Source organism: Fundulus heteroclitus, chromosome 5, assembly GCF_011125445.2.
Source record: "Fundulus heteroclitus isolate FHET01 chromosome 5, MU-UCD_Fhet_4.1, whole genome shotgun sequence".
Classification (NCBI taxonomy): Eukaryota; Metazoa; Chordata; class Actinopteri; order Cyprinodontiformes; family Fundulidae; genus Fundulus; species Fundulus heteroclitus.
The window spans coordinates 3,042,120-3,067,289 of record NC_046365.1 but is presented as its reverse complement, the minus strand read 5'-3'; the positions used below and the strand labels follow the sequence as shown (position 1 = coordinate 3,067,289).

The 25,170-nt window shown below is 43.6% G+C and overlaps 1 protein-coding gene across 1 annotated transcript; it reads left to right on the top strand.

Moving 5' to 3' along the window:
* The first annotated feature begins 300 nt into the window (after positions 1 to 300).
* npepps (aminopeptidase puromycin sensitive) lies at positions 301 to 23,830 on the top strand. The gene is made up of 23 exons (XM_012869844.3): positions 301 to 689; positions 6,674 to 6,758; positions 6,916 to 6,993; positions 7,123 to 7,244; positions 10,835 to 10,942; positions 11,786 to 11,986; positions 12,210 to 12,306; positions 12,387 to 12,420; positions 12,757 to 12,871; positions 14,232 to 14,396; positions 15,223 to 15,327; positions 15,413 to 15,473; positions 15,745 to 15,854; positions 16,055 to 16,118; positions 16,555 to 16,694; positions 16,956 to 17,090; positions 17,977 to 18,196; positions 18,583 to 18,725; positions 19,015 to 19,071; positions 19,849 to 19,956; positions 20,711 to 20,866; positions 21,123 to 21,170; positions 22,416 to 23,830. The coding sequence occupies exons 1-23, from the start codon at positions 390 to 392 to the stop codon at positions 22,560 to 22,562; spliced, it is 2,799 nt and encodes a 932-aa protein (XP_012725298.1). The 5' UTR covers positions 301 to 389; the 3' UTR covers positions 22,563 to 23,830.
* Positions 23,831 to 25,170: the final 1,340 nt, after the last annotated feature.

Genomic DNA, 25,170 nt, shown 5'->3' with positions numbered 1-25,170 from the left:
AATGTTAAGTAATACATAAATAAATAAATTCTAGTTTTCTTTAGGTGACAGTTTCTGTTAATATCCTGCCTATTTGCTAAAAAGTAAAAGCTGATTGAAATAATTTTTTTTATTAAAAAAAAAAACAAAAAAACTACAAATTAGGCACATAATAGTAGTGTTATGGTGCACCTTTAAGCGTAATTTTACATAAATTGCTATCCAACACAAAGCCCAGATGTGGGAATTAATGAATAAGAAAGTCAGTTGACTGCGCTGCCTTTTCCGCACACACGTTCGGGACGCAGGTGGAAACGTAATGACGTCACTCATCTTGAACTCGACGCTGATTAAGTGAAGTTGTTTGGGCTGCACAAGAGCGAAGAGTAGTGCTGAAAGGGCTTCAGTTCATGTTGCTGCTCTTGAGGCGCACGGTCCCGCTGCTTTCACGTAGATTCGCCAGCTGCTGTCCATCCGCGGTACCGAAGCCCATCTTGGCAAGTTCCGTGTTGCTAAATCTCGGAAAGATAAACGGCTCTATACATAGTTCCTTCTTCGGTAGCGTAAGCGGCCAAAATACAGGAACCATGCCCGAAAGAAGGCCCTTCGTGCGGTTACCTACTGACGTTTACCCTGTCAACTATGGGTTATGTCTGAGGCCAGACCTGATCGACTTCACTTTTGACGGCAAGCTGGAGGCACAAGTGGAGGTGAGTTGTAGCAGGGCGTCTGGCTTCAGACATGGATGATGTTGTCTGAGCCTGCCAGGCAGGGATTTTGTTATGTAATCTGACCAGCTAACGTTTCCACTCGCTAGCCAGTTTATCGTGTTTCCCTGGTCACGAGAAACTGTTCACAACTAGCCCGCTAGCTTGCGGGGTACCACTAGCGCGTAGCAACGTTAGCTGGAGGTTGCTACGTAGCAAGCCTCTTTAAAGAGGTGCGCACTGGCCAGAGAAGCGGAGAGGTGGCTGTATATTAATGACAGGCTAGTCTCGATAGCTAACACAGCTGTGCAGACGGTAGCAGCAGACCTGCACTCTCATGTTAGCCTAGCCAACTGTTAGACTATCTAAGTTAGCCTCTGCTAACAGCCTCTGGCTGTCGCTCTAACGTCTGACCTCTTTGGATCCCAGTTAACGACCTTAAACAACTAACGGTTACTTTAATAACAATTTATTGCTGCTGCAAACGAGCCGAGCAGCGCCTGGCTAACGCTGTCAAGTGTTGGCTAATACGGCAGCATCGTGTCGCCGCCTCCCACCCCCTCACCCAGTCTGACAGCTATCCGTTTTGACAACAGCTCGGTTGTAGACGTAAGGAAATGTGCGAGGAGCGGCTAAGGTTGAGACAACTGCGGGCCAAGGGTTTCTAAACCCTCGATGTGCATCTGGCTTTTAGCCATCCACTTTCGCTCACCTTCCCTGTAGCACACCGAAGGAGCTGAATGAATGAGTGCCGCTAAACTAGTCGGAATTATGATTTGCGAAAACCTATTTTATATGCAAAAAAACATTTAGATCGCTAAAAATAAAATAAAAAGGAGATCCAAAGATCTATGGTGTGCTCTTCCGCCTGTTGTGCGGCCACCATGTCGGCCACCTGTGCAAACACCTGTCCCTGCTTGTAAACACTCCCTCACTGCACATTAACAGAAAACCCAAGACTCACCACGTTAGTTTCAAGTCCAAACATGTGGATCTGCAAAGGGTAGTTATTAGAACTAGTAGTGTCTTGGCTTCAACTTACATTTTGTCAAATTACCACCACAAACTTGGAGTATTTTATTCTATCTTATGCTATAGACCGACACAAAGTAGGGCATAATTGTGAAGTGGAAAGAAGATAATACATGTTTTTTTTAATATATATATTAATTTTACAAACGCACGTTAAAAAAGTCATACATTTGTATTCAGCAATTCATGTGTATTAAAATTCAGCAAAACCAATTTCCTTCAAAGTTGCATAATCATTAACTACAGTCCGCCTGTGTGTCATTAAACTCTGAGGTTCATTAGAGAAGATTATTGAACAAACTGTAACATGGAGGCCAAGGGACACACCAGACCATTGGGGATAAAGTTGTGGAAAATTTCATGGTGCATCTTGGATCCATCATCCATAAATGGTATTGCTAAAGTGTGAACCTAACAAGCAATGGAATCCTCCTAAACTGTTAGTTAACACTATATATATATATATATATATATATATATATATATATATATATATATATATATATATATATATAGTATATATATATATATATATATATATATATATATATATATATATATATATATATATATATAACCCTTGTATCATTTTCACTCTTATTATATTACAGTCTTGCAAAGGGAATGTTCAGAGTTGTCCATCATGTCTCATTTTGCAATCATCTCCAGAGGTTCCAGAGTAGGGCCCCAAAGCGCAGCCGGCCTTCTTTATCACCACGTTCAGCTTTTAAGCCACTGGTTGTGACGCTGTTGTCATCTGTTGGAGGACAGAAGTGATCACGCGCTCCACAACAGATTACAGAAGATATCATGCATCCAGTTGCAAACGCCAAAGAAGTCCCAGTTCCTTTACCAGAACAGTCTGCCTTGTTTCTTCTTCTCCTTCACTGAGGCTTGTTTGGCCCATTCCGGTTTCTCCTGAAATCTGAAAGCATCCATTCTGTTTTGTTCACATTTAAGATGAGAACAATGTTTCCGCCCCGTGCAGCCAAGCCGTCCACCTGCTCTCTGTACTCATCTTTTAATCTCAGTGTGATGCACCTGACAACAGCAGAGTCATCAGGGTGTTTCTGCAGATGCTGTGTGACTAGCAGAGGATATCTGAGGTGTAAAGAGTGAAAAGGGAATGGTGAGAGAGTACTGGCTCCTGTATGGGGCTCTTGACTACCTGGTTAGACTCCCGTCCTGTCAGTTTCTCAAACTGGGTTCTGTTGGGGTATTCATCGAACTCCACCCGAGTCTTCTGTAGGTTCTGACAGTAAATCAGACTGAATTGGGTTAAATTCACTGGAGGAATCAAAGAACATGATGGTCACAGTGCTGGCTGCTTTGTCAGGACGACAGCTTGTTGAGGCCGGTGTCGGATGGCACCCTAAACTCCACAGGGCCTTCATGATGTGTGATGTGAGGCCAACAGGTCTATAGTTAAGGACATAAAATCCCATGAAAGGATTAAGGGGTATGAATACTTTTGTAACGTTCTGCGTATTTCCAACTGCACAATTTTTTTTTTTTTTTTCTGTTGCTGAATATTTCTAAAGCAGAACTTGTGCCACAGTTTCACAGTATGTGTCTTATACAAGCTGGGTGGAAATTTTTTTTTCTTTGGCAATTGCATTTAACTTACCATTTCATTTTCCTGGACCGTCAATATAGTCATGAGGGGGAAAAACTTGGCACACGCTTGCTGCCGCCAAAGGATTTAAGCGGGACAGTAGCAGGATAGTTTTTGCTCTTCGCTGGTCTGGGGTGGAAGTCACCTGTCGCAAATAAACCCCCCTATTCTCCCAGCAGCATTCATAGCCTGGTATCAGCGGACTTGTGTAAAGGTAAACACATGTCAGGTAGTGATTACAGACGGTCTGTGTGGACAGCTAGCCCGGCGGACTGAAAGTGAAAGCACACAGAGGGCATCTCTGCTCAATGTGCTTCTTATCCACGCTAGTTCTCACCATTAGCTCACTTAGGGTGGGTCCCGCTGAAGTCAGCAGATTACTGGGCTTGGCCAAATGTGGCTTCATTCAGTAGCAACTATGTTTGAAAATAGAACCTACCTGACGAGGTGTCATATGCTGTGGTTGTTTCCTCCCTCTTGTTTTGTGTAACGCAGCATTTTACTTTGCTGAGCGCCGCGCCCCCACGCCCCGTTTGGTTCCACAATGTTACACTTACACTAGATTCTGGCAATCATCTCCCAAATCCTCTCTGGTCTTACTTCTTGCTTCTGAGGTCTTCCTCTTCTCATAAACTTGTACACTGAACATGGCTGAGATTCACAAGGAGCAAACAAAGTGTACAGTGAGAGCAGCGGAGCTACAATGAATGGCTAACACGAAGCTAACGGCTAAGCTAACCAGATACATAAACACTAGAAGTGGGCGTGCCCAGCCAGCAAGCAGAAACTAACCAGGAACGTGCCCATACACACTGGCGTTACACGAGGACGTCAGAATGATTGGCACGTGGGACAACCAATAAGGTGATACCTCCAGAACTTGAGGGACAGAGGGGGGTGCGGGCAGCTCTAGCAGAGATCACATTTTTAATCTCCTTTTTCTGAATACAAAGTGTCAGGGTGGAAGGACCATTTCACTCAGTATAACAAAAGTGCTTCTGAAAAAGTGTTTGCCAACTATAGACCAATACAAAAAAAGATTTTCAGAAATGTGGGCTAACTGAAAAGTCTGAGCATGTCCAGCACTCAGTACTTAGTTGAGGCTCCTTTTCCCTGGATTACTGCAGCAATGCGGCGTGGCATGGAGTCCATCAGTCTGGCTCTGCTCAGGTGTTATGAGAGCCCAGGTTGCTCTGATAGTGGCCTTCAGCTCTTCTGCATTGTTAGGTCTGGCGTATTGCACATCTTCCTCTTTACAATACCCCATAGATTTTCCATGGGGTTAAGGTCAGGTGAGTTTGCTAGCCAAATAAGAACACGGACACCATGGTCCTTATACTCGCAGAAATGAAAATGTCTGATTTGACTCAGGTTAACTAACGTGGCTCCATCTGAGAGTTTACGCAAATGCTCTCAAGCGATTTAGAAACTCTTTTGTATTGTTAGCCCGTAGCTAACACCTGTACACCTGTAGCTTCATTTCAACCATTGCACCAAAAGCTGAGCAGTGTCTGGACACGACCTTTGACCCAGATATGTTCAGATAAACCTAACTTTTCTCCAGATCTCTACCTGCTCTTATTTGCAAATTTCTTTGAATGGAAAGGTTTAAGGCTCATCATTTATTGTTCACTTTTGTAAAATAAGGGTTCCAGCTTGGCGGTGAAGCAGGCTCAGTCCTGATCTTAACGTGAGAGACGTGCGTGACGTGGCACAAGGTCTCAGCGGGTTCATCTAATGGGTTTCAACAGTCTGGCTTTCTGCCTCCTGTCATGTTTCACATTTGCAGCCTATTTTCCGCCTCGTCAGTCTCAGTCTCAGAGCCGACAGCCGTGTCAAAACTCCTGTGCTGCAAACTGTCACTGTTGCAGAGTATCCAAGTGTGTCGGTGTGTGTTCGCCACCACAATAAATGCTGCGTCCTGACCTGGTACAGAGGTACTCCAGTTGCCATTACCATCAAGTAAATACGTTTTGTTAAGTACCACCAATCTTTACAAGACATTCCAAAGCAACAGTACAACAAGATCTGCACTTTTTCAGCTTGTTTTCCATTTTCCATAAAATTAGAATTTTCAAGTTTAGAGTTGAAATAGAAGATTCAACCCTAGATGTTAGATTTTCAAAGTGGTAAAGTTGGCGATGTCGTCTCTTTAATTTCAAGATCTGGTGGTGCTAGTGGCCACCGTTGGTCAGTAGCTGGCAGGAAGAAGGGCAGAGGGAGGAAGGGAAGGCAGTAAGTGGCCCCGGGGTTGGAACTTGAACCCGGGACAGCTGCGTCGAGGTCTATAGCCCCCATATGTGTGGTGCTCCCCTACTGAGCCATGGGTCACCTCACTTCACCAGTTGTGGTTAAGTCAGCTGAAGTTAAAAACAAAGGTTTATGGTATAATCTTCAAGTTACGCAGGACTTTACCAGATTGTTCATTGAACTTGATACCATAGTGTTCTAAAGTACAAAACACACTAATGCAGTTTTAGATTGCAGGCTTTCCCCCAAAGCCTATTATCATTGTTATGTGTTGTTTGTTTATGTGAAATAACTCGACGCTTGAGAGCGTCTTGAAGTTCCCGCCTGGGAGAAAAGCTCCCGGTGTAAATGAGCTAACGCCTTCGCTGGTATTAGGTTGACGCACACTACGTTCACGCTGCGCTCCTCCCTCAAGCTGCAGCGTTACCCGCTCACCTCCCACAATCCACCACGACGCCCACCGGCAGGATTAGCCCATTTTTCTGGGGGAAACCCTGGATCGTATTGCTCATACTGAATCCCTAATATAACAATCAGCCAATCCGGCGGGCTTCCCAGCTTGAAACTGGAACACATTCCAGTGTGCTTTGATCAATTCATTACCTGATGTAAGTTTGAACAAGGCAAAGCAAGTTCATTTACGTAGCACATCTCAGTAACGAGATGAAAGCACCATGGCTACCAGCATGTGTTCACTGCCAGAAGCCACATCCCTCTTAATATTCTTGCATTTGCCTTTCAAGTAATTGATAGTGAAATGTCCTCAGAGACCCACTAGTGTCTTGTTCCACGGCTTGACAAGCATGGCCCTGCTGTCCGGATCTGTGCGCGAGGGTGTGAGGTTGGAGAATAGGTTTGTTTCCAGCCTTTAAACATTTAAACGCGCAGATGCGGTCCAGTCGCTGCTCACGTTTCAGTGCAAAGTGCACCATGCTCATTTACATTTTGGCTTTGTCTGCACGCTGCATTTCTGACGGTAGTTAATCTGCAGGAAAACCTCGTCTTTCCCAGGGTTTAACGTTTAACATAATGTCTCAGCAGGGATGCTTTTAAGAGTGTAGGTTAAGCTGTGTTCTGTCAATATTCACAGGTCACACAGGCTACCAATCAGATTGTGATGAACTGCGCTGACATCGACATTATCACAGCCTCCTTTGCACCAGACGGAGGAGATGGTGAGGATCAAGCTTTCAGCTTTGTCTCTCTTGCTTGTCCTGACTGAACTGTTCTCATGACCTCTCTCACCTCTGCGTCAGCTCATTGAAAGGTCACGCTAGTGTCGCTGTTTCACAGCCATCTTCTCTCGCCTTCTCTCTGTTTGCCTTGTTTCAGAAATCAACGCCACAGGCTTCAACTATCAGAACGAGGATGAAAAAGTCACCTTGTCGTTTCCTAGTGCCCTACAGAAAGGTAAGGAGGGCCTCTGCCTGTCAGTTAGCTGTCCTTGTGGTCTCATCATAGCTGTAGGACAGCTGCAACCTTTTCCCCTCCAACGTGGCTGAACTAACAGCGCCGCTCTTTCTGTGAACACCTCTACAGGCTCCGGCACATTGAAGATCGACTTTGTGGGGGAACTGAACGATAAAATGAAAGGATTCTATCGAAGTAAATATACAACACCTGCTGGAGAGACCCGGTATGCAGCTGTCACACAGTTTGAGGTGAGTGACTGGCATGTGAAATATGGGGAAACGGGGTTAGTGCTTGTATTCCTATAAAAGACAGATGCCCAGTCTGATTAGGCTAGTGTTGAGAAGGTTCTAGACAGCAGGCTATTCCAGCCTCTTTACTCACAGATTCTGAAAGTGGTCTTTGACAAACCCGGCTCTGTGGGGGTGAGCATCAAGATCTTCACAGTTGGAGTTCAGCGTCAGACTTTGGACTTATGGTTGGTGGTCTCCAGTGATGTCAAGCCTCTAGTGAGGGACCTGCTGCCTCCATCACAAGACCTTTGGGATTTATAGAGCGGATCTGACAAATATTTCATTGGTGCAACCCTCCTACTCAACTCTGCTGCTCAATCAACTAATGTGTTTTCCTTATAAATGTGTCACCATTTAAGGGGTAATCAACAGGCTTTCCTTCATTATAGGATTCATTGCCTTAGAAGCATTGTCACAACAAATGATCAACTAAATGTTGCATTTTTTTTATCCAGCTTACTCGGCTCTTTTGTGTTTAATGTCCTTTAGATGTAGATAATCCCCTACGTTTAAAGTGGTTCATGAGCAATTAAGGTTTAAATTCTATCTAAATGGAAAAAATAAAAAGACAGGATTTTACACTTGGTTTAAACTTTGAATGTGTTCCTAAGTTGTTGAAATGGACTTATCCTGCAGCGTTGCACGTGTATCCTGGGTCAGGCGTCCCACTATAGCAGGTCTAACAGCGCCTCTGTTTAGTGGTGGCAAAGTGTTTCAGGTGGCTGCTCTGGAGATCTAAAGGTATCCTCAGCTGAAACTGACATGGTGTGACTACCTAAAAACGAAAGTAATGGCATTTATTGTCATCTTAAGGGCATGTTCTGCACTTTTCTCAGGGTGTTTCTATTAAAAGGGTTTGCATTGACAGTGAGGGCGGGTGTTGCAGCTACTTCTTAACCGGTTCTACTAAAGGACCTGTTTTGTCTTCCACAGCAACGCTGAGCAACCTCCATCACACCTATATATGTAGTTTTGTTTTCTATGGAGGTTCATGGTGTATAGTGACGGTTTACCTGCACAACGGACCTTTTTATTTCGGTATCTCTGCAAACTGATGCCCTAATATACCGTATCTTTCGGGCCATAAGCCGCACTAAATATTCTTCCAAAGTGTGTAATCTCACTCCGTCCCTTTATGTACACCGCTCTCTCCAGAGAGGGAGAGCTATCCATCTCTGCTTGGAGGACAGAGTAGTTGGACGACACTGCCCTGTTTCTAACACAAGGCCAAAATAAACAACTTTTATATTGAATAACTTAATTGGTTTATTGTTTCTAAGGCGTTCTCCGGGCGTGAGCTGCCTGACATGAATGCACTTCTAGTTTCGACATTACAGTTAGGCAGTCTTATAGACAGCTCAGTGGTCCGATCAGTTAGTGACACCGTGTACTGTAATGCTCCATTTAGTAGAGCTGCTTCGTTGCTAACCAAAGTCGTACTCACACATTTCAACAGATTTTTGAGCACATTGTACCACATATAATCTGTCAGTTAGCACAGGTACCGTAAACATAAACACCGGATTATAAGGCACACTATCAATTTTTGACAAAATTTTATGATTTTAAGTGCCCTTATAGTCTGTGATACTTTCCCAAGCAACTTCATTTTAATAATTAGGCTGGTTACTGTATTTTTCAGACGGCTAAACTTTGAGTGGTACCAACCCGCTGGAAAACGGGAGATAAACACATGTAGGGCGAGATTTAGAATCACCACCTGGTTAGATTTTAGACTGCTGGACCTGAGTGGGACATGGTCCTTATTGGCTGTGAGCCAGCAGAACCAGATCTGACACCACCTATGGAGGATCCAGTTTTATTTAATCATTAACCGCTGCTATTGTAAATGTGTAATAAGAGAAAATGCAAGTGATCACACACCCAGCATGAACTGAATGAGGTTCTGTTAAATTATTGGCTTAATTTATTATTTAAGATGGCACTTATAACTCGGCACGAAACAGCCCTGTTATATTTATCAGTCACATGGTCAAAGTGAGCATCCGCTGCTCTGCCTGTGGGTTTGAGTTAGAGATCCACCCATCCAGTTTTTTTCCAATACCAATACCTGGGCTGAGCATATTGGCCGATACTGAGCCAAAACTACTGTTGAATTAATAAACCGTATACTTTTCGCGTTTGTGGGGTTGAATTTTCCAGCTTTATCACCACCCCGTGGAATCTCCGTGTTGTAGATATTGCGTGTTGCAGTCGGACCTGTTGGTGTATCAAGTCTGAAATGCTTCCAAAAAGCAGACTTGGCTCGGTCTGGTTGTTGCTCTGTTTGATCATCGCTAGCTGCTCTGTGTGCTCTGCATGATGACATAACTGGTGTTGCAAACATAGAACTGAAGTGACTAGATCGCTGTAACTGTATTGCTGCGTATGATTTTTACCGTATTCTTTGGACCATAAGGCACACCACATAATGAGGCGCACTAAATATTCTTCCAAAGCGTGTAATCTCACTCCGCCCCCTCATGTACACCGCTCTCTCCTGAGAGGGAGAACTATCCGTCTCTGCCGGGAGGATGGAGTAGTTGGACGACACTGCCCTGTTTCTAACATAAGGCCAAAATAAACTGAACTTTTAGATTGAATTAACTTACTAGGTTTATTTTTTCTAGTGCGTACTCTTGCCCAGGCCGCCTTACATGAATGCACTTCTAGTTTCAACATTACAGTCAGGCAATGTTGTAGACTGCTCAGGGGTCCTGTTACAGGGCCGATCAGGTAGTGACACATTGTACCGTCATGCTCCGAATATCCATTGAGCAGAGCAGCTTCATTGCTTACCAAAGTCATACTTACACATTTTAACAGATTTTTGAGCTCATTGTACCACATAAAATCGCTCAGTAAGCACAACGGTAATCATTTATAAGGCGCACCATGGATTTTTATTCCATCGAGAATTGAAGGATTTTAAGTGCGCTTATAGCCTGCAAAATACGGTAATAAAAAAAAAAGAAATGACTGGATCTGAATGCTGGATCGGCGTCATTCATACGATATCCAGTCTGGGCATGGGGTCTCTAGTCTGAGTGGGATTTCTGCGATGGTGATGTGCCGTCAGAAAAGCTACGCTAATCTGGCATTTTAATGCTGAATCTTGATGTTTTACTCTTCTCCTTTCAACTTAGAAAGTTTCAGACACGGCACACAGAACGCTTTGACTGGTAGGTGGCCCTCATTACCCCACCAACAGCTTCTGATGAAGGCAGTGGGTTCTGGAAAGATCTGTGTATTCTCTTAGATGCATATTTACCCTGCAGTGCTACTGGCAGACTTGGTCAAGCACATGGAAACTTGCCTTGAAAAAACAAATTTGGTTACAAACGGTGCAGAAATGGTGACGGTGAATGCTGCAGACTGCTTTATTGTCTTATCAGGTATTCTTTCCCCGATGCTATACTGGGTTTGTCTTTTATCACTCATCTAGTCAGAAAGCCTCGCAAATTGGAAAAAGCTGTCCTAAATGAAAAAATGTCTTAATAAAACTCACAGCCTTTATTTTATTTTATTTTTTTACCTGTTTCCTTCAGGCCACAGATGCCCGCAGAGCTTTTCCCTGTTGGGATGAGCCTGCCATCAAAGCCACCTTTGACATCGCTCTGATAGTTCCCAAGGACAGAGTAGCCTTGTCCAATATGGTAAGTCATCTGTTCACGCCTCATCGTGAGAAACTCCAGGCTCCCAACCTCCTGAGTTCCTCTCTGCTGCCACCTTTCAGATGTCGGTGCTTGTCCTTCTGTCGTAGTTTACCTTGGCCAGACAGACTGGAAATTCTACTACAGGCTAATGTTATATGTATGTGTACTATGAGCTTAGTTACCGGGTGGCAATCTTAATTGAAAGCATTTGCAGCTGCATGTAATTAGCAACCATTATCTGACAGTTATTTTCCATCCCACCCCTCATGGCTAACAGTTGAATGAATGTGTGTGTATTTATCACTTAGTGCACCTGTTTGGCCAATCAGATGTAGTTTTACATTTCCTGTTCAAACATTGAAATTATTTCTGAGTTGGCTTTAGACGGAGTTGGATTGACGGCTGTTCAGATGCTTTTTCCTCTAATTTAATCCCCCTGTTCTTTCTTTTTAGTAACATCAGCAGAGGGGGCTTTCTCAACTGCACTAATTTACAGAGCAGATAAAGTTTAGTCACTCATCAGCATACATTGTGGGCTTTTAATGATTTATTTGAATCCTTCAGTATTCAGAAATTGTTATTCTGAAAACATTTATAAACCTGAACATAAAGCTATAACATTTATAATTCATCTAATCGCATTTAATTGATTCTAAAATCTCACATTGCGATAGAAATGGGACAAAAAAAACAATAATATTTCGGGGTATTAAGATCAAATTGAAGCTTACTGGTGGCCTGCTTTATCTACTTCAGAACCAGCCCTGGCGTGTGTTTGGAGTCGTAGTCCAGACCAACAGGGGATTAAAGAATATTTATAACTGGGCTGTTTCCTCTCTCCAGAATGTCATCGATCGAAAGCCATACCCAGATGACGAAAACCTGGTGGAGGTAAAGTTTGCCACCACACCCATCATGTCCACGTACCTCGTAGCTTTTGTGATCGGCGAATATGACTTTGTGGAGAGCCAGTCGTCCGATGGCGTAACGGTACGCGTCTACACTCCTGTCGGGAAGGCGGAACAAGGGAAGTTTGCATTGGAGGTGAGAATACTTTGCTGGGCACTAGGCCAACCAACAGGTGTGTGTTTTCTCCCGTTTTCTCTGGGAAGAATAAGTGTAGCTGTGAATAAATGAGACATGAGCAGAACATGCATGATGCTTTTATCATGTGGTGTATTCTCTCTCTCTGAGTTTTTTTTTTCTCTTTCTGATGCCGATACGGTGAATGTAAACCATAATGGCGGTCTGATGCTCTCTTGTGCAGGTTGCTACTAAGACCTTACCTTTCTACAACGACTACTTCAATGTTCCTTATCCATTACCTAAAATTGATCTCATAGCTATTGCTGATTTCGCTGCTGGTGAGTAACTAGAAATCATGCGCCTCACTAAGGAAATGAAAACATTTGGAGTAAAACTCATGTTTCTGTCTGTGACTTAGGTGCCATGGAAAACTGGGGCCTTGTTACGTACAGGTAAGCTTGTTTAGAACGCTGCATATTTGGACTATAGTAAAGCATTAATGGCGTTAACGTTAGCAGTGTTCTGGAGCCTGAGGCTGCTGTGAAGCTACTTATGCAGTAGCAGTTTAAACAGGTCGGTCGTGTTTTTATTGCATTTCTGCATTAAAACAAAACCTTCTCAACCACCTGCATGCTGTTTAATAAGCCTAATGACTCAGTTTCAGTTTTCATTTTCGTCAAACGTGATTGGGAAAGTTAACGGGTAAAAGAAAGGGGGGCTGTGATGGGAGGAAGAAGGAAGCCCAGCTTTATCTGTGGGAGAGCTTTGCAGCTGTGCTTTATTTTCAGGGAGACTGCGCTGCTTATCGATCCGAAGAACTCCTGCTCGTCATCCAGGCAGTGGGTGGCGCTAGTGGTCGGACACGAACTCGCCCACCAGTGGTTTGGAAACTTGGTCACCATGGTAATGGTCCAGAACACTCTCCAGTCAATCTTAAAGGGAAACATCATCTTGCCCACATGTGTGATGGTATTTAATGGCAAGTTGAAATTACAGGCCACAGAGGAATGGCTACATTCAGCTACTGGTTGTGTCAGAACAAACTGTTAAGAGAGCCTTTTTAATATTGTAAGAACTAAGTGGTTACTTCATGGACAACTTTAAAAAGCTCCTCCATCACCCTAATGCTTATCCTGGCAGCGTTAGGCCTACCTCTGGTGAGAGGGGCACCTCAGAGGGGTCAGCAGCCATACTCACTCCCAATTAAGCAGTCAGTCTTGTTTTTGGGTTGTTGGAGGAAACCAGAGTACCTGCAGAGAACAGAGGGAAGCATGAGGAGAACACGGAAACTGTATGCAGAAAGAATCCAGACCAGGATGTGAATGCAAGACGCCACCACAGTGCTGCCCAGTAATGGCAGAGCAACTGTTTTTGTTCAACATTGACTTCATGTGAACAGGCTCATGTGGTTAGAAGGCACTTTATCATTAAATGCTGTCTCTAACTGGTGGGGCAGCTCCTCTTCATGACCCATCATGCATCTCATGCATTATGACTAAGTGGGTCCAGCTGACGACACAACTGGGCTTGAGTCATTTGAGCTCTTGTGGTTGCATCAGCAAAGATGGGTGTGTTTTATTTGTGATCAGGGGCTTAACTCTGTATTGGAAGGTGAACAAATTGGAATGACACTAGGCAGGCCAATCATAGTAGCCCTATGACAAATATAGTTTACCAAACACCGTATATGAGCTCTGAAAGTGCAACCTAACCCAATCAGGCCAGCCATTTGTCCCAGAAAACTGCCTGAATCTCATTACAGCACAGTGTTCCTCTAACTCCCATGTGTCAAACTCAAGGCCTGCAGGCCGAGTCCGGCCCATCAAGCCAATTTACCCGGCCCTCAAGAGCCAAAAAAGGCAGATCATGTCATAAAGTAGAGGCATTTATGCTTTTAAATTGTATAAAGTGGCTGAAACTGTCTCCTATTGCGACTACCTGTGTAGTGACAGCATCCTGCCGCTAGATTTCAGTTTTCCCACAACACATTAAAACAAACCAGAATTGTCCAAAAAGAGAAAAAAGTGATGCACAATTATGCGTTTAAAGTTTAACTCGCCCCAATATCAACCATTTTTGCAGATAAACTGTTAATTTTATGTTACTGTGAAGTTTTTTACATTTTTATGTGAACTGGAGTGAAGTTCTGAAATCAAAAGTGTCATCTATACAGATGCAACCAGCCCTGTTATTGCTAAAGTGGCCCAACATAGGACTGAGTTTGACACCCCTGCTCTAACTGAATGTGTATGCTTGTGCACAGGAATGGTGGACTCACCTCTGGCTTAATGAGGGCTTTGCATCTTGGATTGAGTACCTGTGCGTGGATCACTGCTTCCCAGAGTATGACATCTGGACCCAGTTTGTCTCGGCAGACTACACCCGAGCTCTTGACCTGGATGCACTGGACAGCAGCCACCCCATAGAGGTACGACAGCCAGGATCCCGACAGGTTTTATCTCTTTGGGCCATTCAGATATCTGTTCTTAAGGCTCATCTTTAATTTAACAAACTGGCTATTATATGCTGTTGCTTAATGACCTGTTTTTAGGCAAAGAACGCACAAACACTGAATTCAAATTCAACCCTTTATTAAACCAACATGTGGGCGTGCTTCGGTGGCACAGTGGTTAGTGCACACGACCCATATACAGAGGCCTTAGTCCTTAGAACCGACCCAAGTTCGACTCCTTGTCTCTCCTCTCTCTCGTACCCGCTTTCCTGTACGAAAAACGAGCCACTAGTGCAGTTAAAAAAAAAATTTTTTTTTTCCAAAACTGCAAGATTTTGGAAAAAAAAGAAAAACTCTTTGAAGGGGGCGGAGCTGAGTAACGGAGCATTACCTGCAGGGGTGCCATATAGGGGGGAATGTTGGGACAATTCCAAGCATCCCTGATTGACAGGGGCCCCAAAAAGGAAAATAGAAAAATAATTTGTCATGGGGCCCAGAATTTGTGACGCCACCCCTGGTTCCTGGGTCTGCGTTTGTGATTGGTTGGCAGGATGTAATGACTGTAGTATTAACCTACAAGATGAGCTGGAATGCAAAATGAAGGAAAACTGTTCCATTGAACTTTTTATTGACTTTTTGTTTCTATTGCACCACACATCTATCAAAAGATATATTATTGAATTATTATCCGGCCCTACTTAAGTTTGTCATTTGAAAGATTTTTTTTTTTGTGTGTGTGTGTGTGAAATGACTCTATAAAAGGTGAAATGAAGTGTTTTGAGCCTGATGTTGTGTTTGTCAGGTGAATGTGGGTCACCCGTCAGAAGTAGATGAAATATTTGATGCAATCTCCTACAGCAAAGGAGCATCTGTGATCCGAATGTTGCACAACTACACTGGAGACGAGGTTGGTGGTCCATAACTCACGGCCTGGACTGACTCTGTTTTCACATTCTTCCTATTTCAGTTGGTCTTTTATTGTGTCTTCACAGGACTTTAGGAAAGGAATGAATGCATATCTTTTAAAGTTCCAACACAAAAATGCATCTACAGGTGAGGCCATTCAGTTAACACTGTCTAATAAGTTGAAGGACTGGTAGGCTCTTTCCTCCCCTTTGCTCTAGATTCAATATTTATAGGGATTGTGCCTCTTAGCTACAAGTTTAGAAGGTTTTTTTTTCTGAAAGCAAACAATGATATCGATACTTGTGATATTGTCGCTCCTTTAAAATGGACGTCAGCCTTTGGTCTGCATGTAGAAGTGTAGGGTTCAGGGTTCAGGCGGATGCAGGGCTGACTGCTCTCTCTGGGCTCTTCTCCACAGAGGACCTCTGGGACTGTCTGGCACAGGCGAGTGGGAAACCTATTGCTGCAGTCATGAGTTCATGGACCAAGCAAATGGGCTTCCCAATTATAGTAGTTGACCAGGAACAGGTGAGCCACTTTCTTTCCTTCAGTATAACGTTGTATTTACCACCTGGGTCTGGTTGATTCTTGAGAAGCGACCATACCAGATGGACAGTACATTTTAAAACGAGTGTGAACCCATTGGCCGACAGGATAATTGTTGTAATTTGTTCACCTTGGCTGTAAGGTTCCACTGTGTTAACGTTGTTGTCCGACGTCATTTGTAGCAAGGTGAGGACCGAATTCTGAAGATTTCGCAGAAGAAGTTCTGTGCCAGTGGACCACATAATGGTGAGTGCTTCTTTCAGACTCTAACCTAGCAATGAGGCAGATTACGTCACACTGCCCCCGCTGACACGCAACGAGTGAAAACCTCTTAGGCATAGCAAAGTCCTCCGTGGGCAGGACTGTACATGAATTTTTCACAGCCGTGTGCTACATCCCTTATCCAAACGTGCCGTCCCATTTGGCTTGAGTAGACGTTTCACTGCATTTATTACTGAGGGATAACATCTCACCGGCTCTCCACTGAGCAGTGGGAACTGAGGCTAAGAGCTACTTTTAGTCTTAGGATTCTTTGTGAATACAGCCACAGACTTTTGAGTTTCAAGAGCTGAACGTCGGCCGATTCCACTCACCCGTTTCTCTAGAAGCCTTATAAATATGGATTCATTGTCCTGAACTGCTATCATTAAAAAGATCTTCACCCCATCTGTCTGTCGAACAGGTGAGGATTGCCCCAGCTGGATGGTGCCCATTAGTATCTGTACTAGCGAGGACCCCAAATGCTCCAAGCTCAAGTTTTTGCTGGACAAAGCTGAGACAACTGTTACTGTGAGCGGCATCGGTCCAGACCAGTGGGTAAAGGTAAGGTCATGTTCGCTTCTCTCCTCACCAACAGCAATGCATGTAGCTCAGGTGGGATTCAAGCAGCTTCAAGTTCTACCTTTTTAAGTGCATTATGCTGAAATGTTCCTATGGCAGAATATTCCTGGCAATTCCACACTGAAAGGAAATGGGTGCAAAATAAAACTGAGACAGAAGCATTAACGTTGTATAGATGCTCTGATCTGACCTTTTCCTCAACCGGTCTGTATTTTTTCTACTTTCTTGTCCTGCTGGTTTCAGATCAACCCTGGAACTGTGGGCTTTTATCGCATCCAGTACAGCTCATCCATGTTGGAGAGTCTGCTGCCGGGAGTCAGAGACCTCAGCCTGCAGCCTGTGGACCGACTCGGGCTGCAGAACGACCTCTTCTCCCTGGTAAGGCTCGCTGACAAGCACATCCCCACAAAGTGCAGTTTGGGGTGTATGCATGTGATTTATTCATCCTATGACACGTGTACAGCACATTTTCTTTCTCTGAGCATTCCTCTCTGCAGTAACTACATCATCCTGAGTCCTGGGTCTGCTCTGACGCTCTGCCCACAGGCCTGTTGGGTTAAAGTCTATTGATCCATTTGGTGTTAACTTGGCCTTACGTTTGGATAATCATTCTCCTGAAAAATCCATTCCATTGATGAGACGTTATTTAATTAGCTGGTACAGTCCAGTTTGTGGTTCTACAGTATATGACATGGTATTTCAGTGGGTCCATGATGCCGTGCACTCTTCACACGGTTGCCTTGGAAATGTGAAGGAGGAACGGGCCCACAGCATCACAGCTCCTCCACCACCCCACAGTGGGCATTTCAAACATATCCATTCTTTGCCACACCAAACCCACATGTGTTTGCTGAACAGCTCAATCGTTGCACATTCACCTGATGACACTGGGAAGGATTTTTCAAATCAAGGGCGTCAGAGTAGAACTAGGCTGAACACCAATCCAAAGCTCACTCTAGAAAACCATCTGTCCTTTTCTTTCCACTTAACCACCACGTGTTACTTTGTTGGTCTGTAAATAAAATTCCAATAAAACACTGAAGTGCTAGGTTGTAATGTGAAAAGGCTTAAGGGGTGTGAATACTTTAATAATTTCCACTTTGTGCTGAATGTTCCTGTCTTGATCTGCTCTGGATCCCACATCCTGCTGGTTTCTGGTTTAGGACTCCTTATGTGTCCTTCCTGCAGCGACGCGTGCTGCTCAGATTCTGAGAGGCAAGAAAGACGTTTCTGCTCACTGCTGGTTCTTGTTGTGTGGCTTCAGTCTCGTGCAGGGATGATCAGCACAGTGGAGGTGCTGAAGCTGATGGAGGCGTTCATCAACGAACCCAACTACACCGTTTGGAGCGACCTGAGCTGCAACCTGGGAGTGTTGTCTTCACTGCTGTCTCACACGGAGTTCCACGAAGAGATCCAGGAGTTCATCCGGGACCTCTTCTCACCGATCGGCCTCAGGCTGGGCTGGGATAGCAAGCCAGGGGAAGGTGAGGAAGAGCTGAGGAACGGGTCACACAATTCCTGTCTCTACATTTGCCTTAAAGCAGATTTCTTTCCCCAGTAACATTTAATTTAGTCCACGTTTGACGATGAAGTTTCTCTTGGCACGTTTGCGGTAAATAGCATCTTTTCTCTTAACGGTTAAATGAATCAACACGTTGATATATTAAACAGTGATTTTTTTTTTTTTTTTTTTTTTTTTTTTAAAGCCACGCTTCAGGTTTTTCATGGAAATTCAAGGGGCCAAAAAACGAATCCCCAATTTTTGACATTTTCATGAAGGCATCAGCACTAGCCTTTGTGATTCTATAAATTATCGTCCCATCATTTCTGCAGCAACTCAAATAATTTTCTAATATTGTTTTGACTGTAGGCCATCTGGATGCCCTGCTGAGAGGCCTGGTTTTGGGCAAACTGGGCAAGGCGGGACACAAACCCACCCTGGAGGAGGCCAGACGGAGATTCAAGGAGCACGTGGAGGGGAAGCAGGTGCTGCCTGCAGACCTGAGGAGCCCAGTAAGTGAACCTTGGATAAAAGCTTCCTGCTAGCTGGGTTTAATCAAAGGAGATGGGTGGGTTTAAACACATGTTCGGTTAATAAAACGCCGAAGACAGACATGTATAGACCCAAAATGCATCATATGCTGAACAATATCTATATAAGATATGCTTTGTGTGTTGAAGTGGCATGCTGCTAAATTCCTTCATGCCATATATTTGAGTGCAAAAAAAGATGGAAATAAGCCAACTCCCTACATTTGATGCATTCTATGAAAAACTGCACCAATCTTTTTGTTCTCACCAGGTGTATCTAACAGTGCTGAAGCATGGCGACAGCGCCACACTGGACACGATGCTGAAGGTAAACATCTTAAAGAAATATTCACACTTTGTTCTCTACACCATTAAGAAATGGCATCCTCCCCTCCTTCCTACTTTGTGTCCTTATGCCCTCAAGTTTTTCCTTCCTTACTTCTTCCCTACCTTAGGTCCTTGCTGCTTTCCTTCCTAGTGTTTTTTTCACCGTTCCTTTCTTACATCTTAACTTTTTCACACCTTTCTATTTCTACCTTTTTTATCTGACTTCTCCTCTGAGATTTTCTTCTTTTCTCACCTCCTACTAACCTTCCTTTTCTTATTTCTCTTGCTCCATGTGTTCTGCCAAAACAAAAAAATTGAAGGGCACAAGGGAGGAAGGTTCTTTGATGTCTGCCCACCGTAGAAATATCTCAACTATAAACTCACCATTTTTTTTATGTGGACTTCTGAGTCTGGGAGTGAGTGTGAATGTTTAGAATGAACTAGAAGTGTGCAGGACCCCTGGGGTTTCTGTATTCAGTCTCTGATTCTGATGTGATGCTCAGTTCTGCCGTCCCTAAAAGCCTTACTGCATGGATCTTCCTGAAATACTAGCTTTGTACTCGTTGCTGTTGTCAGTCTGCTAGAAAGTTTTTATTTTTATTTTGCTGGACCAAGAACTCTGGCGTATGCACACAGCTAGAATGAACTTGCTGGCTCTGCTGCCGCTGCTGTCTGTGTTCATGGCTCTAGGTAAAGCTGCTGAAAGGATGAAAACCATTCACCTTTCATCATCCTATGTTTTTCTACTAACAGACTCTTTCTCTGTGTCCTCCTGCAGCTCCACAAACAAGCAGACATGCAGGAGGAGAAGAATCGCATTGAACGAGTGCTCGGCGCCATCTCTGCTCCTGAGCTAACCCAGAAGGTCCTCAACTTCGCGCTCTCGGTACACAACCTGTTTTTGGCTTTTTTAGTTTTCTTACTTTTGTTTAGCTTGTTTTTAGTATTTAATTCCTATATGTGATTTCCCTTGATGTGAAACTACATTAATGATGACATAGTCAGTTGTAGACTAGTACCGTCCTGATCCAATCTCCAGGACCAGTCTGGGATCAGAATCAGAAATACTTTAATAATCCCAGAGGGAAATTACTTAAGGGATCCTTATTAATGTGTTTTTACTGGAATATACACTAAGAGTCCCCTGACCGAACTGAACTCCACACCCCTATGAAGTCACACAGGCTGCATAGTTCCCACACGTCTGACCCGGAAGTGATCCACGCCCCTAAACTGCCATGTTGGTAGGAAAGCGCAACGCTAGGCGAACATGATCATCACGGCTTCCAGACAAACAAAAACTAAGTATATTGATACTCTTGACCAATCTGCAGTAGAACGAAGCATCCACAGAATTGCTGCTGTCGGGTATGAGGTAAAGAACGCAGGCAATCTGCCTCTATCTTACATGCCATAGTTAGCGCTGATTACTTGGTGAAGACAAAGAGTGCCTACACCTCAGAGGAGCTTCACGGCCTGAAATCCTTGGACGCATAGAATCAGTGTTTTAACGTCTTTGTAGAGGACGTCCAAACTCCTCCTCAGCTGTTGTGTAAAAATGTCTAGCGTCACTCTGATCACTTGGTGGTATTTGTTTCTGTTCCACCCTAACGTTTTGCCGTGGATGTTGACCCGGACAGGAAGAGGTTCGTCCCCAGGACACGGTGTCTGTAATCGGAGGCGTGGCAGGAAGCAGTAAACTAGGCCGGAAAGCTGCCTGGAAGTTCGTCAGGGACAACTGGGAGGAGCTTTACAACCGCTACCAGGGAGGCTTCCTTATATCACGCCTCATCAAGGTAAATGGGGAAGCTGCTCCAAAATGCTTTTCATGTCTTGGAAGTATCTAGATGGACATGAGGTCATGTGTTATTCATAGTCCCTGTCTCCTGTAGCAATCGCGTGTATTATTGGCTATTAAAACTGAAACGTCTTGCTTTGTTCTGCTGGTCTTAGTTGGTTTGATATCTACTGGCTCTTTTTTTTTTTCATTTAACTGTAATAAAAGCTTTGTTAGCTGCTTCCCTAGCATTTAACTTGTTTCTGTCTTTGCAGCTCACAGTCGATGGATTTGCTATTGATAAAATGGCTGCTGAAGTTAAGGTGAGTCCCCCCCCTGTAAAGTTTTATTCATGTGGAACGTCACATTTAAGGAGCAACTTATAATGTAATGGCTCATTTTTTTTCAACTCTTCATTCCATCTTGTCAGTAGCAGTCATCTCCTCTTTATTATGTTTTTTGTTTTTTTTTTCATGCCCTGACCACTAGGCACCAGAATGGCATCTTTCCAGTAAATGTGTTTGGGTTTACTGGTGATTAGGATTACAAAAGCTACCTACTGAAGCTTTTATGTTTTCTGTATCTTAGTGGTTCACTTTGGGATTTTTACAGCGCAAACCTCTCAAAGAACAATGACTAGGTTTTTCAGTCTCTGCTCTGCTGTCTTGTGGTGGGATGTAAACACTGACCAGAACAAATGAGAACTCCCTCTGTGAATTAAAAAGTGTACAGTCAATTTAAAAAAACCTCATGTGAGGAGTACGTGTAATACTGTGACATCAGCACACCATTCTTTACATATGTAAAAGCAGATTCCACCTCCATTTATTATCCCAGAGCTCATCTGTGTTCTGGTTGAAACAGCTGGAAGCCCAGCATCTGTAGTGCGCAGTTCAGGGTGTGCTCATCGAGCCGAGTTTCATTCAAACAAGGCAGCAGATCTGCCAAAGTCCAGGTTTTTAAGAGTTGAGAAGCAGCACTTGATCTGTTAGCCAGGAAGTGGGCATCAGCCAGGTTAATTGGGGGTAAGAGTGTGATTGCTGCTCACTTTATTTTAGAGATAATCATTTCTAAAACTGCGCAACAATGATTTCCACTACAAGTGACCCTAACTCTATTTTTATTTATTTTTATTTTTTTTTTCCCCCACTTTTTCCTATTTTTTTTTTTAAGCTTTTTTTCCATGGCAAACTCACAGTGAATGTGCTATAAAAGTGTTAAGCCAATGAAGCTCTTCTACAAAGACCTGCAAGGTTTTACAAATAAACACGTGATACTTCCAAACCCTTTGGCCAACACTTTTCTGCTGGACTGTTGGGAGGTCCGATGAAGCTTAGAATGACGTGAAACTGACAGAACCACCAGGGCCTCAGCTTAAGGCCTCCACAGAAAGATGTCCCGTTATGAGAACCACTATAGATTAAAGTCCTACGCAGGCATAAATGAGTGTGAAACCATTAATTCCATTCCTAAAAAGCGTCAGGCTGTCTCCGTTTCATTAAAAGGTGTGGTTTCTGTAAATGTGGACGTGTGCCGAGTAAACTGTCTCTCTCCGTCTGTCCATGCAGAGTTTTTTCGAGAGTCACCCTGCGCCAGCTGCTGAGCGCACCGTGCAGCAGTGCTGCGAGAACATCCTCCTGAACGCCGCCTGGCTGAAGCGTGACGCAGATGACATTCACCAGTATCTACTGCAGCGCAAGGCGCCCCCCGTCTGAGCCGCCTGCCAGCTGCATGCTCTCCTCCAGCCCCTCCCCCCATCCCCCCCCCTTCCAGTGCAGACGTCCCATCATCATAGCTGTCTGTCTCGCCCACCTTCCGTGACTTTATATCAGAAGGGCGGACGAGAGTACTTCTAGCTTCATTACTCTGAAGTGTTCAAAACAAGAAGACAAAGCCAAGGATTGAGCAGCGCTTTGGACGGATGAGAAGAATTGAAATGAATGAGCAAAGTCCATTTAATCAGACCCGGAATGTAGGTTTGCTCCCATTCTGCCCGTGACCAGAGGACATATCCATCAGTTGGTGCGCAACACTACTAAAGCTGTGCTCATCAGAGCTGCAGATACAGCGGAACCCTGCTAGTCCACCCTATGTCACGTGCCCTCATATGTACACCTTCATCCATCCCTCCATCATAGCTGAGAAAACTGTGAACCCCCCCCCCTGCCCAAACTCCTCTGTTCATTTTATCTGCTCCATCCACACATGTTGTATGCATCAAGTGTCATTTTTCAGCTTTGTTCAGATTGAAAGAATTTCCCATCGTTTTCCCATCTCTGTGTGCGTCTCTTAACCCCCGCCTCCTGTTTCGGGCACTGTGATTGGGTGAAGGCAGAGGGCATCTGGACTGAGGGAGCTTCTTAACACTAGTGTGTGTTGTAGTTTCCAACGGCACTGATTCTTCACTGCTGATAAATTGTTAGGATGGGGCAAGCAGCGCTAGCATGGTACTATATTGTAAACTGTTTAATGCAAGCATTTTTATTCTGATATTCTTTTAAAAGAAATAATGAAACTATTCATAAATCATGTCTCCACCCTCCCTTCATGCGCCTAAAACGGAGTTCTGTTAAGTCGGTTTGTATAGTTGGGATCGAGGGGGGGAAAAAAATATTTAATCATGTTACTCTATCCGCTTCCAGCCATTAAATGATTCAGGAGTGTTTTTTTTATAAGACAACAGATGCAGTGATTTATTTAAATGTTTAGATGATCTTTATTCCAGAAGAAAACATCTGAATATTTACAGTGTCTTTTATTCTGAAGGGACACCAGGAAACTCTTGTTTTGCAGCGGCAGGACTTTTCTCCATGGGACAGATTGATCTCCAGTTTAACTGTCAAACTGGGCAGCCTTACAGCAGCAGGTTTGCAGTAAATACTAAACCCTAATGGTGTGAAAATAGGTGACTTCCACTCAATATAAACTGTATCCAACATGGCAGGTTCTGCAGACTTGTTAAAAAATATATATATAAAATGTGCAATTTGATGTGGTTTTTGGAAATGCACCTCAGACGTTCAGCCCTCCACTGAGACACTTTCATCCTGTACTGCTTTTCATCTATTATTTGTTAAAGCAACACGGTTGGACATTATATAAGTGAAGAAAAGATTCCTACATGCTGACTGAAAGAGATGCACTGACAGCCCCAGAGATGCATTTGGGATATTTTTACGTTCATAAGAGCCGGTCATATTGAAGTGCAGCAATATGACTTTGTTTAACCGGCAAGACGTCTGCAGGTTCTTAAAGTCCTACATGTAGTAATCTCAGTTGTAGATTTTAAAAAGCCATATGTCCAATTGTTTTCCATACAGGATCTTTAAATTATTTACAATGCACTCAATAATTACCTCTTCCAGCAACATTTTGACAGTTTATTGTATATTTAGGCACGTATAAGGACAACATTCTGTTCTTGTTACCAGTTCATAAGAAAGTCTGCATTTAAACAGGTTTGACTTGAAAACATTGACTTTAGTAGTTGGGAGACACTAGTTGAAAATAAGTTTCTTGCATCTTGTAAGAAGGCACTGAAGTTGGGCAACCTAGTTATGAAAGGATGGGCATTCAAAAGCTGAAATTATCTAATTTAGCGAAGGATTCCAGCTGCATTCTCAATTTGAAACTATTCAAACATCAATAATTCAATATAAGAAGTGAAAGTGGCATACAAAAATATCTTGAAAAAGTTCTAATTTTTTTTTAAATCACTTATTTAAAAAAGTGAAACTCATACATATGTCAGGCCTGTTTTTTTTTTTTTTTTTTTTTTTTTTTTTGTTAATTTAGGTAACTGATTTACAGATAATGAAACCCCAACATTTAGTGTCATGGAAAACTAGATTGTTGTGAAACAGTTAAACTTGTGGTGGTTCAACCTAATACACTGATTAACTGAACACATTTGCAAAGGTTTCCTTGGCCTCTAAATGGTCTCACCCTGGGTCAGTAAACGACACCATCATGGGGAGGACCGCTGACTAGACAGATGTCCAGAAGACGGTCATCAACACCCTTCACAACAACGAGAAGACCCAAAAACTCAGTACTGAAGAAGCTGGTTGTTCAGGGCAGCATCCAAGAAAGCTGAAGTGTGGTAGGTAAAGGTCCACAAGCAACAGAGAGATCTGCGGCCTTCAGAGGATTGTCAAACGAAATCCTTTACAAGGAGTGGACTGAGGCTGGAGCCGCCGAGTCCCACACAACGGCTAAAAGAGTCTTACCTGAGCTGAGGAGCAAAAGGACTGGACTGTGGCACACAGGTCCAAAGTTTTCTTTTCAGGTTAAAGTAAAGTCTGCATTTACTTTGGAAATCAG